Source organism: Balaenoptera borealis (genome assembly GCF_965194805.1).
Source record: "Balaenoptera borealis genome assembly, chromosome: 13".
Taxonomy (NCBI): domain Eukaryota; kingdom Metazoa; phylum Chordata; class Mammalia; order Artiodactyla; family Balaenopteridae; genus Balaenoptera; species Balaenoptera borealis.
In genome coordinates this window covers 2,897,032-2,912,507 of record NC_138870.1, presented here as the reverse complement: position 1 = coordinate 2,912,507, position 15,476 = coordinate 2,897,032, and the positions used below count along the sequence as shown (strand labels likewise).

General features: G+C 41.4%; 1 protein-coding gene across 21 annotated transcripts in view; it reads left to right on the top strand.

The window, feature by feature from the left end:
• The window catches only part of WNK1 (WNK lysine deficient protein kinase 1), a 133,941-nt gene that overhangs the window by 106,535 nt on the left and 11,930 nt on the right, over positions 1-15,476 (top strand). For 9 of the 21 annotated variants that reach the window (XM_082349040.1, XM_082349026.1, XM_082349041.1 and 6 more), the window contains 14 exons: positions 701-1,141; positions 1,869-2,147; positions 2,837-2,934; positions 3,043-3,205; positions 3,619-3,735; positions 4,063-4,236; positions 4,437-4,494; positions 4,634-4,756; positions 5,275-6,692; positions 7,835-7,918; positions 9,524-9,607; positions 10,162-10,222; positions 13,452-13,525; positions 14,729-15,375. In XM_082349040.1, coding sequence (XP_082205166.1) covers positions 701-1,141; positions 1,869-2,147; positions 2,837-2,934; positions 3,043-3,205; positions 3,619-3,735; positions 4,063-4,236; positions 4,437-4,494; positions 4,634-4,756; positions 5,275-6,692; positions 7,835-7,918; positions 9,524-9,607; positions 10,162-10,222; positions 13,452-13,525; positions 14,729-15,375 — 3,821 coding nt within the window. The remainder of the gene's footprint in view (positions 1-700; positions 1,142-1,868; positions 2,148-2,836; positions 2,935-3,042; positions 3,206-3,618; positions 3,736-4,062; positions 4,237-4,436; positions 4,495-4,633; positions 4,757-5,274; positions 6,693-7,834; positions 7,919-9,523; positions 9,608-10,161; positions 10,223-13,451; positions 13,526-14,728; positions 15,376-15,476) is intronic. The other 12 variants (XM_082349037.1, XM_082349033.1, XM_082349031.1 and 9 more) reach the window with 6 other exon arrangements.

The window sequence follows — 15,476 nt, the reverse complement described above, 5'->3', positions numbered from 1 at the left end:
AATGACCTTTTTTCAGCTTTAACATTGGGGCTTGTTGTGCTTGTATTGTTTCTGTTATATTTCATCACATCTGAGGTACTGTCAATTGTAAAATGCACCATTATTTTATGTAACACTGAGGACTGACATACCATTAATTGTAAGATATATCTTAATGTCATAAATGTTAAAATGACCAGGTGGTGGAAAGGGATGATTGCATCATACAATCAGTGAAATATAGTAATTAGACCTACTTTTACAGGCCTGTGTTAGACTTAAGAATTGTGGAAGCACTATGGGTGAGCTCTAACTCCACTGGGAAGGAAGTCCTTTGCATTTCAGTAATCACTGTAGTATCAGTTGTAGATTTAGTGGCAGCAAACATGCCAGTGGATTATGGTATGTGAAACACATCTCAGGCAGGCTGTAAAGAAAACAGCCTTTCCTGTGGAAGGGTTCTCTTTCTTGTTGAACGAGGAAGCGTGAGCAAGATTTTCTACCACGAAAGATGTGGACCAGCAGCCAGTCTGTCAGCCTCCCTGTCTCCTGTTGTCCTCTCCCTGCTCTTATGTGGCACGTTAACTTACACTAATGTATGCAGGGGTTTGGTGTTTGTTTTAATTTTCTTTCTTTTTGGCTAATACGTAAGTCTTGCTTTTGGCAGCCTTGCTTTTTTTTTTTTAAAGTCTGTCTGTTTTGTTTTTCTTTACCTTCCCAGCTTCCAGTTTCCCAGCCAGTACCAGCTATCCAAGGCGAACCTCAGATCCCAGTTGCGACACAGCCCTCAGTTGTTCCAGTCCATTCTGGTGCTCACTTCCTCCCTGTGGGACAGCCACTCCCGCCCTCCTCACTCCCCCAGTACCCTGTCTCTCAGATGCCCTCAGCGCCTCAGCCAGCTTTCTCCCCACTTCCTGTCACCGTGGCAGCTGGCGTTAATCAGCCTCTGCTCACCTTGGCTTCCTCTGCTCCAGCAGCTGCAGTCCCAGGGGGCCCCGCCGTGGTCCCCAGTCAGCTTACCCCCCTCCTGCAGCCTGTGACTCAGCTGCCGAGTCAGGCTCACCCGCAGCTCCTGCAGCCGGCAGTTCAGTCCGTGGGGAGAGCCGCTAACCTCGGGCAGCCTGCTGAGGCTCCACTCCCCTCTGGAGATGTTCTCTACCAGGTACCGTGTTGGCTGGTGAGAAGGAGGGCACCAGAGGGTTTGGTTCTAACGATAGAACATCAAGGACTTAAAAACCTAATAACTGAATATCAGAATAACTAGCAATAACAAAAGTTGCTGATCTCAACCAGAGATGCTAAAATAGTAAAATTCTGAGAAAGGACAGGGCGATGATGTCTGATGACTCATTTCCATTTCCCTCAAGACATCTCTTGGGAGAAAAATGGTTCTCTTAATATTCAGTGTAAGCTGATGGAAAGCTAGATACGGCTAATAATAGAATATATCAGGCTACTTTTTTTTATGGGTAGCCAACATGGTATCAGTAAAAAGCTTCAGGGTTTAGATTTTGAATATTAGCAAGTCATTATATGACTGGAATGACTGGTACCTTGAAGAGTTTTTGCATTCTCCTGTTTGACTGGGTAGAAAGTAGATATTTTTCTAGAAGGAATTATGTCTATTCCTCCTATTTAAATAGTCTCCAGGAGGGAAAAAAATAGCAACTTAAAAGTATAGTTGTGTGCAGTCCTGTCCCCTAAATTGAAATCAGTTAACCATTTCTTTTCAAGAATCTTCTTTAAATTATTAGAAAGAGATCAGGCTACTTTTCTTCGCTATGTTCCCTTTTTTTTTTTTTTCTTTCTTTTTTTTTCTTGCTGTCTTGCTGTTTTGCTCATTTGATGACCCAACCTGCACTAATTCCCCTTCCTCATTTCTGTCACAGGGCTTCCCACCTCGACTGCCACCACAGTACCCAGGAGACTCAAATCTTGCTCCCTCTTCCAGCGTGGCTTCTGTGTGCATTCCTTCTACAGTCCTGTCCCCTCCCATGCCGGCAGAAGCACTGGCTGCACCAGGTTACTTTCCTACAGTGGTGCAGCCTTATGTGGAATCAAGCCTTTTGGTTCCTGTGGGCAGTATAGGAGGACAGGTTCAAGTGTCCCAGCCACCAGTGAGTTTAGCACAAGCCCCCACTACATCCTCCCAGCAAGCAGCTCTGGAGGTAAATGGAATTCCTGCATGTTTATGTCTAAACCACATGTATAATGGGATAAAAATGACAAAGGAGAAACATAGGTTCCCCCCTGGTTTAGAATGCACTTGGAAACTATTGCGAACTAACTTCTGAATGACTTCTTCTTGCAGCCGAGTGAAATGCCAGTGTGGGGCCTTGTTGCCACTGGCTGTTCTGTTGGGAAGTGAGTGTGCCTTGGAGGAGATAACCCTGCTAGCACTTCACTTCTCTAGCTAGCCCTTCAGCCGTTGTTCTTATCCTTTCACAAACTCCTGCCATTGGCAGTCACCAGAATACCTTACCCTGCTGTGCTCCCGGTGGTCATTTTTGCCCCGCTCAGAGAAAGCTCTGAGCTGTCTTTGCACTTTGCTCTGCCTGCCCTGTTGCACGTTCTGGTGAGATGCTGGCTGTATGGCAGGTTGTAGCTTCTCACTACCTAGCAGCTGTTTCGGCTGATGACACACTGCGCAGTCTGTACCAGAGACTAGCTTTAGAAATTTCCTTTGCAATTTTAAGATGACTGTCTGTAGATGCTGAATATTAAGAATTATTAGTAAATGTAGTGCTTCTAGGACTTAGGGGAGGGATAAGGAAAAGGAAGAGTAGCTTATTGGGGATGGTCGACAATAAATAAACTGTATTACTGCCGAGGTGTGAATTATCCTTTCTGTTTACAGAGCACTCAGGGCGTCTCTCAGGTGGCTCCTCCAGAGCCAGTTCCAGTGGCTCAGACACAACCTACCCAGCCTGCTACATTGGTCTCTTCTATAGACAGGTATGTGACAGTACAGTTCTCCTTTCTTGACTGGTAGATAGGATGGTAGGAAACTTTAAAATGTCTCACCTTTAAATCTCATCATAAACTGGACTTTTTTTTCCAAAGTGCACATTCAGATGTTGCTTCAGGTATGAGTGACGGCAATGAGAATGTCCCGTCATCCAGTGGAAGGCATGAAGGGAGAACTACAAAACGGCATTATCGAAAATCTGTAAGAAGTCGCTCTCGTCATGAAAAGACTTCACGCCCAAAATTGAGAATTTTGAATGTAAGTATTGCTGACTTCTGGGTTTCATATAGTTAGTTCATACCATTTAAATATTTCTGAGGTTTGGGTGTATTGATGAAAGTTTAGGATCTTGTATCACCCAAATGATATTGTTAAATTCCATATTTCTAAAAAAAAAAAAAATAGAGAGTTTTTGTTTGTAAAACAAAGATCTTAACATTCTTACCAGACCCTTCAGTGGAAGATGTGTAAGTAGCTGAAAGGCTGATATTTTCTTAAGGTTTTCTTGCTCCTAGTTTAAGAGGCAAAGTAGCAGTGCTTCAAGGAATAGTGGTAACATTCAGCTTAAGTTCAAGTGATAACCTATATTACTTCATCACATTCAGTAACAGATCTGAGCATGGTTCTTCTGAGATATGAAGTACCTTTTCTTCTTTCTTTTTTCTTTTCAGGTTTCAAATAAAGGAGACCGGGTAGTAGAATGTCAATTAGAGACTCACAATCGGAAAATGGTTACATTCAAATTTGATTTAGATGGTGACAACCCTGAGGAGATAGCAGCAATTATGGTATGTCTGTTTTCGGAGTTCCAAATTCTTCCTTCATACTTTATCTTCATATCCACTGCCCTAGGCAAATATGCAATATTTTGTAAACTATTTTGACAGTTAAATATTTATTTCAATGTGACTATAACTAGCACGCCAAACCTGTGATTTAGAGGTGCTTTTGTGTAGGGCATGTCTAACTAGGCTTTGAAGAACTAACTTACATATTAACTAAATAATAATACAGGTGGTATGCAGATAGGACAGAAGTCATGAAAGTGGTGATTGAATGACCTAAAGCTTGGGAAACACTGGACTAATTAAGCTAATGTCACGTTTCTTTTACAGGTGAACAATGACTTTATTCTGGCAATGGAGAGAGAGGCATTTGTGGAACAAGTGCGGGATATTATTGAAAAAGCTGATGAAATGCTCAGTGAGGACGTCAGTGTGGAGCCAGAGGGTGACCAGGGATTGGAGAGTCTCCAGGGAAAGGATGACTATGGCTTTGCAGGCTCTCAAGTAGGTTCACCGTTCCCGTAGTGAAGCTTCGTTTATGTTAAATATTTGCTAAATTTGCCTTGCACGATGTCCAGCGGTACCACATTACACCTGTAACTGAGATTATCAACATTTATGTTCTTGTTGCATGTGGTGATTTGCTTTGCCTGCTCATTAAGATTGAGTGAGAGAATGAATTTAATCACTTTTGTTTGTTGTAGAAATTGGAAGGAGAGTTCAAACAACCAATTCCTGCATCTTCCATGCCACAGCAAATAGGTGAATTTTTTTCTTTCCATCGTTTGTTCTTACCTTTGACCTAAGAAGTTATGTGCTAATAATGGAATCTTGAAGCTTTGTGTTAGTGACAATGTATATAATAATAATAATGCGATTAAATGGTTTGTTTCTTTTTAAGCAGGCCTTCCTACCAGTTCTTTAACTCAAGTTGTTCATTCTGCCGGAAGACGGTTTATAGTAAGTCCTGTGCCAGAAAGTCGATTACGAGAATCAAAAATTTTCAGTGAAGTATCAGATACAGGTAAGGAATTGCTTCTACCACATACATATATAAATCCTGTGTCTCTCCTTTATTGGAAGCTTGGTCATCAAGCAGTAGTTCAAATGATGACATAGACAATAAAGAATAGTAGAAAATTGAGACTGACCAACAGATAAACATTTGGAGACAGGGAAATAGGTGATGAATAGAGAGGATTTCAGCAAAAGGGCACAGAAGGGTGGCCATACTAGATACAGCCCGTGTGATTGATACTGTGTAGATTCAGCACTGCGTGTTTGTATCTCCATTTAGTGCTGCTGTATATCGTTTGAGGTTACTCCGTGTTTTTTCAGAAATAGATATTCATACGAGATCATTCTTTTGCTGGAACTGCTATACTACTTTGCCGTTTTAGAGCCTATCGTGTCCTTGGGGGAGGTTTTATACCTTGTTGGTATGTGGCATTGTTGGGAATCCCAAAAGTAGATTGTTAAGACAGTCTTTTGAACCCACCTTTTTAAAAAGAACTGATTCTGAGTTTTTATTTTCCTTTGCAGTTGCTGCTTCTACATCTGCTGGCGCTGGAATGAGCTTGTCTCACTCTGCTTCGTCCCTTAGTCTACAGCAGGCCTTTTCTGAACTTAGACGTGCGCAAATGGCAGAAGGGCCGAGCACAGCACCTGCCAACTTCCGTCCGTCGGGGCCGGCGTTCCCAGCAGCGCCGCCTCCCGTGATCAGCCCTGCTGGAGCGGCAGCAGTACCCTCGGCATCAGCCCCTGCCACGGGCTGCCCTCTTAGTGACGCTCCCACATCAGCCACTCAGTCTGAGGTTGCAGTGCCCGCTGAAAAGGGGATTGCTGGAGTTGCCACCTGCACAGGTGTAATACCCTCCAGTGGTCTCCCTGTACCACCTGCATCTGAATCCCCGATACTTTCCAGTGTGGTGTCAAGCATCACAGTGCCTGCAGTCGTCTCAGTATCAGCGACATTCCAGTCAGTGCAGGCTCCCACATCTGGGAGCGCTGTTTCCAGTACAGGCACATTCCCCCCTGTACCAGTCTCAGTGGCGGCAGCCTCTGCAGTGAGCAGTGCTGCTGCCCCCGGCGCTAAGCCTTCACCTGTATCGTCGCAGCAGGTGGCGGGCAGCATGGCCGGGGCAGCCTCGCTAACATCCGTGTCGGCCACCGCTCCGGCCCCAAGCCTAGCTGCACAGCCGTCCCTTCCACTCAGCAGCAGCACGCCTGCTCTCACTCGAGCGGAGACTGTGGTGGTTAGTGCGCACGCACTGGATAAGATATCTCATAGCAGCATGACCGGATTGGCTTTGTCCCTCCCCGCGTCATCTTCCTCTCCCTCCCTGGGAGCAGGGCTATCTAGTGCTGTTTCTCAGCCTGGTGTGGCTCATCCTTTGGTCATCCCATCAGCTGTAGCTTCTACTTCTGCCCTTTCCCAGGCAGGACCTACTTCCTCACCTTTACTACCCCAAGTAGCTAGTATCCCACCTTTGGTACAACCTGTTGCCAATGTGCCTGCTGTACAGCAGACACTAATTCATAGTCAACCTCAACCAGCTTTGCTTCCCAACCAGCCCCATACTCACTGTCCTGAAATAGATGCTGATACTCAACCCAAAGCTCCTGGGATTGATGACATAAAGACTTTAGAGGAAAAGCTGCGCTCTCTCTTCAGTGAGCACAGCTCATCTGGAGCGCAGCATGCTTCTGTCTCGCTGGACACGTCACTCGTCATGGAGACCACTGTCACACCAGGCCTCCCAACCACTGCTGTTGCACCAAGCAAACTCATGACTTCCACTACAAGTACTTGCTTACCACCAACCAGTTTGCCCTTAGGAACAACTGGTTCATCAGTTATACCAGCGGTCACTCCTGGGCAAGTTTCCACCCCAGTCAGCACTGTGCCAGGAGTGAAACCTGGAACTGCTGCACCAAAGCCACCTTTAACTAAGCCTCCAGTAAGCTTCTTGTTTTGAAATAGTTTGAAAAATATGATCACTCTTCTCCCCCTCCCCCAAAAGTACACGTTTTTCAATTCAGCCTTGCAGTATAGTTATAAAGATGCCTAGCTTGTGGTAGGTACTCGGTATTTATTAAATAAATTGATTGAAGGTGATTTTAGGATGTATGTACATTGAACATGAGATTTTTTTTTTTTTTTTATGAAATACGGCAGGATTGGGGGTTAATTATGTTGTAAGATTTTTCTGAGGGTGTGTAACAGTCAGGTAAAATACGGGCATTATCTCTGAATTGGTACAGACTGAAGAAAGCCGGTTCCCAAAAGGGAGCTGAGTGTTCTTGCTGGCGGCTGTGCACAGTAACAGTAGCTCACAGCCCTGTTGCCGTGAGAACGAAGCACGTTTTCTGCCTTGCTCAGATTCCGTACATGCGCAATTGGAGGGTTATAAAAAGTTGGAAGTTGGTGATGACTTTGATGTGGAGGAGGAGAAATGAATCTAATGCTAGGGATAAAATAACTAGACTGTGTTTTCTGGTTCTGCTATGGTGGCTTCCTCTCATTCTGCCATATTCAGTCTCTCATCTTCTCCAAATAACAAGGCTGTGTTTCTCCTACTGTATTGTATGCTTCGCCCATCTTTCTGCATTGCCATTGATGTGAGATTCTTTTTACAGCAGGGTAATATAGAGGCTTCACTCAGACAAAATACAGATTACTTGATAGTATTAGATTTCTGATGCCTTTTGTTATCAGACCTGCCCCATGGTTATTTCTGAACTGTTTTGTTTTCCCAGGAAAGCCTGATAACACTGTACCAAATAAGAAGCTCAGGAGTATCTGGACTGTGCCTCTTGTGTCTAAACAGCCTTTGTTCTCTCTGCTTTCCCTAGGGGATAGCCTTTTACTAAACGTTTCTGTTCGTTTTATTGGTATGTCATGGTAACCCCTGTAATAGTATCATGGTTATAATGTCCTTTATTTAAGGTAGATACCAGAGTGTAACCCAGGTGACAAACTTGCCTTAACTAGATACATTTTATTCTTATGCTTCTGCATTTGAATTAGTTGGTTTGCTCTCCAGTATGCAGTCTTTACTCTTAGTGTCTCATGGACTTGAATTTCCCTTCGTGTCTGTAGGTGCTGCCAGTGGGTACTGAACTTCCAGCTGGTACTCCACCCAGCGAGCAGCTGCCACCTTTTCCAGGACCTTCACTAACGCAGGTGCCCCAAGACTTGGCAGATTTCTTTTTGTGCCTCTCCTTCCTTTCACAAAGCTTATTTAAATTCTCCATTGCATGATCTTGCCTTCTGGCTTCTGTTTGATTTTGACTTAGTAACAACTTTCTTTTAAAACACCATAGCTGATGATACAGGCCCTACTTAAAGTAAGAAGCAAGTTATCTAAAAATCATTTGATATTAATATTTTGTCATATCTTACGAAGAAAGAAAATAGCAAACGTGACAGTTTGCCAAAAGAAATATAATTCCTCTGTCATTCATACTTTTGTAGAACAGTGAAAGATTAGACCATTGTGGAAGTAAAAACTTACATGTCATCAAAATTAACTGACAGTTCCTGAGGAAAGGGTACCACCCTGATAACTGGTAACGCCCTTTTTCTATGAGTTCAGTACAACCATTTTTTTCTTGAATGTTTGACCTTTTTTTTCAGTGACCACCTAATGAAGTAATTGGGTGTAAGGGTGATGTTTATGAAAAACAGGTATTATATCTTAAAGTACAAAAACCACACAGCTCAGCTCACATGAGACTGCTCTGAGAAGAACTGAGACCAGTGACGTGAATGTGAGAGTCCCATCTCACAGTTCTGCTCACTACGGGTCAGAATTGCCTGCAATATTTAAATTATTATTTCCCTTTCCCACCCTACCCCCCACCCTACACATTAGTTGAATTCCCATAAATAAAGTACTTGGTATGATCCCATTGTAACTATGAAAAAACTTCTGACATGGGACAAACTAGTAAACATTGAAAATAAATTAGGAATTTACTTTAGAATAAGATATAAGAAAAACATGGTAAATTGCTAACTTGAAGTCTGAATTTATCCTACTTCTTTAATCCCAGATGTACAGTAAAACATAATTTAAGGAACTTGCCATAATAAAGTAATAACTCCAATAGAGAACCCATTCCATCAGCTGCTAAATTTTGAAAAAAAAAAGCATTGTGAAAGTCTTGAACCTATTTTCTCATTAAAAACATGTATTCCAGTTCCTAAGAGGGCCCAAAATGTGATGAGAAACTGCAAATTAGATACGTAGTGGGTGAGGATAAGTGGATGGTGCTGCATATAGAGGGAGAAACATAGATGAAGGCTGGAGAGGCATAGGTTTATAGAAGCCAAGATAGTGACAGAGTATGTTAATACCATCTTTTATTCATAAGGACAGGCTTTCAGAAAGATGCACCCAACTGAAAAAGAAAATAGGGAACAATACAGTTAATCTACCAATCAATCTTGATACATTTTTCAGAATATATTTTTAAGGAGAGGACAAATAGTTAACTTTACTATTTCTAAGTAACATCAAACATAGAAGGTAAGAAAGAAGACTTCAAAACTGTAAAAACATAAATATAACTGAGTTTTTCTGTGGCTTGAGAACTTGACAGTAAAATTTTGAGAGCTTGTAATTCATTCAAGCAGTACAACTAAGTTGAACTTAGGATATTGAGCTTGATGTTGAGTGAGCAGACGCGTGTTATGCTGTGTGGCCCTGAAGCAGGAAGCGGTGTGCCCTGTGGAAGCTGGCTCTGGCTGTGCCCGGGGCTGTGCTAACCGTGTTGTGTCCTTCAGCCCCAGCAGCCCCTGGGAGATCTGGACGCTCAGCTGAGAAGAGCGCTCAGTCCAGAGACCGTTGTGCTGACGCCTGCAGTTGGTGTGAGTTCTGATGAAATCTCCCCACAGCCCTAAGATATTATATTCCTGGAATAGAAGCTGTAACCTAGACCGTTATTAATGCCTTTAACACCTAATCAGAGTCTTTGCTTGTTCCAGTCGACAGAAATGAGACGATGAATGAGAGAGTAACACTGACCCGGTAGTGTACCTATGGAAACAATTTGATTCGGGAGACACTTTTCTTGTCTTAACTGTGGTTAGAATCATACCACAGATCAGTTCTATGGACTCTGTGTTTATGCTTTGGAGGAGGCTATATACTTTAAGTTTGAAGTCTTAACTTCTTCCTTTTAGGCTTGTGACACAATAATGTTCTGATTAAAACTACTTTTTCTATGAATATCCAAGTTATACTTTTGAGCATTCCATGAGAAAAATTAAGAAAGCAGTTTGGAAAGGTTAATACTCAAAATTTCTTTTAAAAATCTCTAAAATGCCTGTCTTTCTTTACATCAGACTTATTTTTAGGTTATAAAGTCACTCTTTTTAAGTCACTGATGCTAAAGACGTTGTGTATCTGTGTGTGTTTGCAGCCCGTGTCCGTGGTGGCTCCAACAGCAGTTGTGGAAGCAGGAGCCCAGCTTCAGAAGGATGGTGAGAAAGCATCCTTCTTCCTCTTTATTCCCACTTCCAGACCTTCCTGTAATTGATGGTAGAGGTTACTATTTCAGAGACACATTCTCGAGAGTTCGTAGGTGAACTTGAGACTGTGTTGAACAACATTTTTATGTATTTCATGATTGAGGAGCGTTGATACTAATATTGAGAGCATGTAATATCAGCAGAGTTGTGAATTTTTTACTTTTTTTTTGAGGGGTAGCATGCCAGGGAGTACTGATAGTTTCTTAGCATAAGACCCTTTGTTATTATTAGCTCAGCCAAATCCTTGCTGAGAGATATGGAAATTCAAGCACATTTATAAAGTTAATTTATTGGCCACCTCTTGGCTTTTGAGATATATAGAAATATAGATAAGTTTGAACAGCATGGATGGTAGAAATACAAATGTAAGATTTCAGATCATCAGTTTAAACATTATTATTTTTTTTTTTGGCTGTGTTGTGTCCTCATTGCTGTGCGTGGGCTTTCTAGTTGCGGCGAGCGGGGGCTACTCTTTGTTGTGGTGCGCGGGCTGCTCATTGCGGTGGCTTCTCTTATTGCAGAGCACGGGCTCTAGGCGTGCGGGCTTCAGTAGTTGTGGCACACAGGCTCAGTAGTTGTGGCTCTTGGGCTGTAGAGCGCAGGCTGCAGTAGTTATGGCTCATGGGCTTGGTTGCTCCACGGCATGTGGGATCTTCCCGGACCAGGGCTCGAACCCGTGTCCCCTGCATTGGCAGGCGGATTCTTAACCACTGTGCCACCAGGGAAGCCCCCAAACGTTTTTATCTATTTCTGGAGTCTTTAGAATTGGCCTGTCCATAAATATAATCTTTTTTAAAAAGGCACATTTCCAACTTAACTTTGTAAAAATTGTCCATACCAACAACTTAAGTGTTTTCTTAGAACTTTTATCACCATGTGCTTAGTCATAAGTTCATTATCAACTACTAGTGCTGTAAAGTTTTGTTGTAAATCTCTTTTCACCATCAGTCCCACAGAACCTGGGAACTGTAACACTTATTTTTTGTTGCCTTTTCCTTCAGAATCATTTATAATCAAAAGTGAAAATAATTGAATGAGATATGCTTAATGTAATTTTATATAGCACATGCTTGATAATATTTTCCCTTTTTATTATATCCATTCTCCTCAACACCACCTGACATAAATGTAATTCCCTGTGTAACTATTAATAAGATTACCTGAATGCTCTTACTTCTTCCTGTCTTCCTTAAGTGCTAAATTTCACTTAAAACCTTTCTAAAGTAAATTATTTTCAAGGCAGTCACAATCTGAATTGGCTCTCATTTTAAAAGAAGTGACTTGAAAATCAGTGGAACAGATTAGAAAGTCTAGAAATGGACAAACTAAAATGGAATGTAGAAAATGAAAAAGGTGGCCTTTCAAATCAGTGAGAAAAGAGGGGATATTTCAGTAAATGGTTTGGGACAACTGGACAGCCATCTGGAAAAAAGTAAAGATAGATCACTAGCCTAGGCCAAAGTAAATTCAAAATGGAACAAAGATGGAAAATGATGTCATAAAATAGGACTGTACGAAAACAAAAGGAATCTTTTTTTTTTTTCCAACTGTCTAGAGCAGGGTTGACAAACTTGTTCTGTAAAAGGCCAGGAAGGGAATATTTTAGGTTTTGCTGGCCATACAGTCTCTGTCATAGCTACTCAAGTATCCAACATATTGTAGCCTAAAAGGAGCAATAGATAATAAAGGAAGGAGTTTAACTGTGTTCCAATAAAATTTATTTATAAAAACAAGCAGTGGGCTAAATTTGGTCCACAGATCATAGTTTGCTGCTCCCTGATATAGAGAAAGATGTTATTATTACATTTAATACCCAACCCAGAAGCATTAATAGATTTTAAATTTCTGCATGGGGAAGAAAAGTACTGTTCTGTCCAAAGATAAATGGAAAACTGGGAAATGTGTGTGTTGTATATTCGTATCACAAAAAGGACTACTTTTGTTAATATAAAGAATTTCTGTAAATTTGGCATGGACCAAGAAATAATCAAAAGATACAGAAAAAAAAGAAACTTAGACATGAAGATATTTAACTTCCTTCATGTAACAGAAATGCAGAATAAAACTACAAGTGATCGTATTTCTCACCTGTCCTTGGTAAATTCAGAAGTTTAAAAGCCACTGGTGACTTGGTACAGCCTTTTTGGAGATCAGTTTATATCTGTCAGCGTTTTAAATGACAGCGATTCAGTATTGGGTTGGCCAAAAAGTTTGTTCGGGTTCCTAAATGAACTTTTTGGCCAACCCAGTACGTCTATTTTTAGGTATTTATTTCACAGATCTATAAGAATATACATATTAGAGCACTTTTATAGTAACAGGAAGTTCGGAATAAGTTAAATTTCCATCAGTTGAAGACTGGATAAAATATGGTACATTTTAAAATTTTTCATATGTATATAACATATACATACACTACAACACTATGCAGCCATTAAAAAGAATGAGACTGATATGGAAAGATCTCTAAGTTACATCATTAAATGAAAATATCAAAATCAATATTCTACTAGTTGTATAAAATAAAGAAAATGCTAGTATATATTAATTATCTCTAGAAAGAAACTCAAACAAGTGATTGTCCCTGAAGAGGAGGACCTCGGTGGCTTTAAAGTTGCTCAAAACTACTTACCAGTGATTCTGCCACTTAACACTGTCCTGTTCTAGGATTTTGCTTAAGTGTTGCCTAAACCAGTTTGCCATAGCTGGTTTTCATTTAAAAGTGGGTCTTTAGTATCCTAGGTAAAATCTTATTGTTCGCTTCATTTATTTCTGTCTTTGAATTATAGGATGAAATTGTGGTGTCATTGCCTGTTAGCCTTAGTTTTTATAGTATCTCTTCATGTTTGAGTTACGCCGTGAAGCCGCCTTGTTGCTGTGTGACTTTTATTCCTCCAAACAGTGCCATGTCCTCTGTGCGAGTGTACAAGGGAAGGTAGAGGGTTTCACAACGATACAGTCTTTCACACTCAAGGTGTCTAGTAGGAAAGCAAACAGTAACTGTTTCCCCTTGTTGGACAGGGTCAGGGAAAGGGAGGTAAGGAAGTCTCCCTTGCCTGTAACAACTTTCTTCTTCTGATACGTAGTCTCATTTTGCTGTGTTTCTGGCTGAAGCAAAAAGAAGCCAACTAAAAAGAGATGCTGATTTAAGTTCTTTTCCTCCTCCATGTACTTGTTTCAGTGTCTCAAGTCACAGAAGGTCCTATCCTAGCACCCACTTCAGGAACTGGTGTTTTTAAGATGGGGCGATTTCAGGTAAGACAGTCACTGCTGGGGGATTGTGTATATAATAAAAAAGGGATTCCCAATTTGGGGGGAGTGTGTATATAATAAAATTATTATCTACGTTTTGGGACCTAATTGCCATCAATGATATATTTCTTTTATATAAAGCACTTTTTAGCTCTTTATCATTTTCCCCTCTTAAAAATAATACATGCTAATTAAAGAAAATAAAGAATATTTAGAACAGTAGAGAAACAGTAGATAGTCACAATGTCTGCCCATCCTTCCACCCAACCCCTGGGATTACTTTTTGGGGTGTGTTTCTTTCTATTCCTTTTGCTCTGTACATGTGTGTATCTAAAATTGGCCCTGCTTCTCCTCTGAATGATATTGACACTTTGTAGCTTTTTCCCATCTAGTAGTAGGTTTATCTAACCATTTTCCTATTTTCAGTCATTAGGTTGTTTCTAATTTTTCCAACATAGTAAGTAAAGTAACAGTGAACATCTTTGTATATAAAAACATTTTCCATGTTTAGGATAATTTTCTTAGGATTAATTTCCAAAGTGAAAATACTGAGTCATCATCAAATAATACCATCTAATTGTATTTTCCCAGTTGGGAAACAAGTGAACATTTTCTGGCTTAGTACATAGGGCCATACAAGCTTTGCAAATCTTTTTTTTTTTCTTTTTTCTGTTTTCACACCTGCTTTCTAATTATTCTCATGATAGCACTTGAAGTTGGGGATATTAGGTCATATTTTTCTCATTTGTAAACTGAGGTTCTCAGAGTTTGTCGCCACCCTGAGTTTGTATTTATAATACATTGTCGAACTAGGACAACAATCTAGATCCTTCTTTTAGCACCAGCTAGTTGTGCTGATTCTTGAAGCTTAGCTGGCATTTAACATTTATTAGATTTAATCTTTGTAGTTTTTCTTGTTCACAAGCAACCTTCAGTATTCCATGACCTGTTGTTATTGATATTTTCATTAAGATGTAATCTGAGTCCTGTGCACAACGTGAGATGTGAAAGTAGATAATTTACTTAGTTAGCTTAGCCAGCTGCTCAGAATCTACATCTAATCTGTACATCTCAGTATAGATATGTCATGCTCTACAGTGAATGGTATTCAGTTTATTTTCACAGTCAGAGATGGAGGGGCTATGTAAACAATCAGCCTACTCAGACTGGGAAATAAAGTGATTCACTTTTGGTCTCTTCCATCAGGTTTCAGTTGCAGTGGATGATCCCCAGAAAGAGGGTAAAAATAAGTCAGAAGATGTAAAGTCTGTTCATTTTGAATCCAGTACTTCAGAGTCCTCAGTGCTATCAAGCAGTAGTCCAGAGAGTACCCTGGTGAAGCCAGAGCCCAATGGAATAGCCGTCCGTGGCGTCTCTTCAGATATGCTGGATAGCGCCCGTAAAACTCCTGCCTCAGAAGCAACGTCAGAAACTGGGCAGCCTTCCAAGGTTGGACGTTTTCAGGTGACAACTACAGCAAGCAAAGTCGGTCGTTTCTCCGTTTCAAGAACCGAAGACGAGATAACTGAGGCAAAGAAGGAGGGACCAGTGGTATCTCCTCCTTTTCTAGATTTGGGACATGATGTTCTTCCTGCTGTGATACCAAAGAAAGAGAAGCCCGAACTGTCAGAGGCTTCACATCTGAACGGGCCGTCCTCTGACCTGGAGGCTGCCTTCCTCGGTCGGGATGTGGATGATGGCTCAGGGAGTCCGCACTCCCCGCAGCTGAGCTCAAAGAGCCTCCCTGTCCAGGGCCTGAGTCATTCCTTCAACTCCTCTTACATGAGCAGCGACAATGAATCAGATATTGAGGATGAGGACTTGAAGTTAGAGCTGCGGCGGCTACGGGAAAAGTACGTGCGTTTCTCCTGTGAAAGGGTACCGGCAGAGCTGTATGGAGGGCCGGCTCCCAGAGCTAGAGGGGGCGGTGTACAAGAGCTGGCTGTCTGAGTGT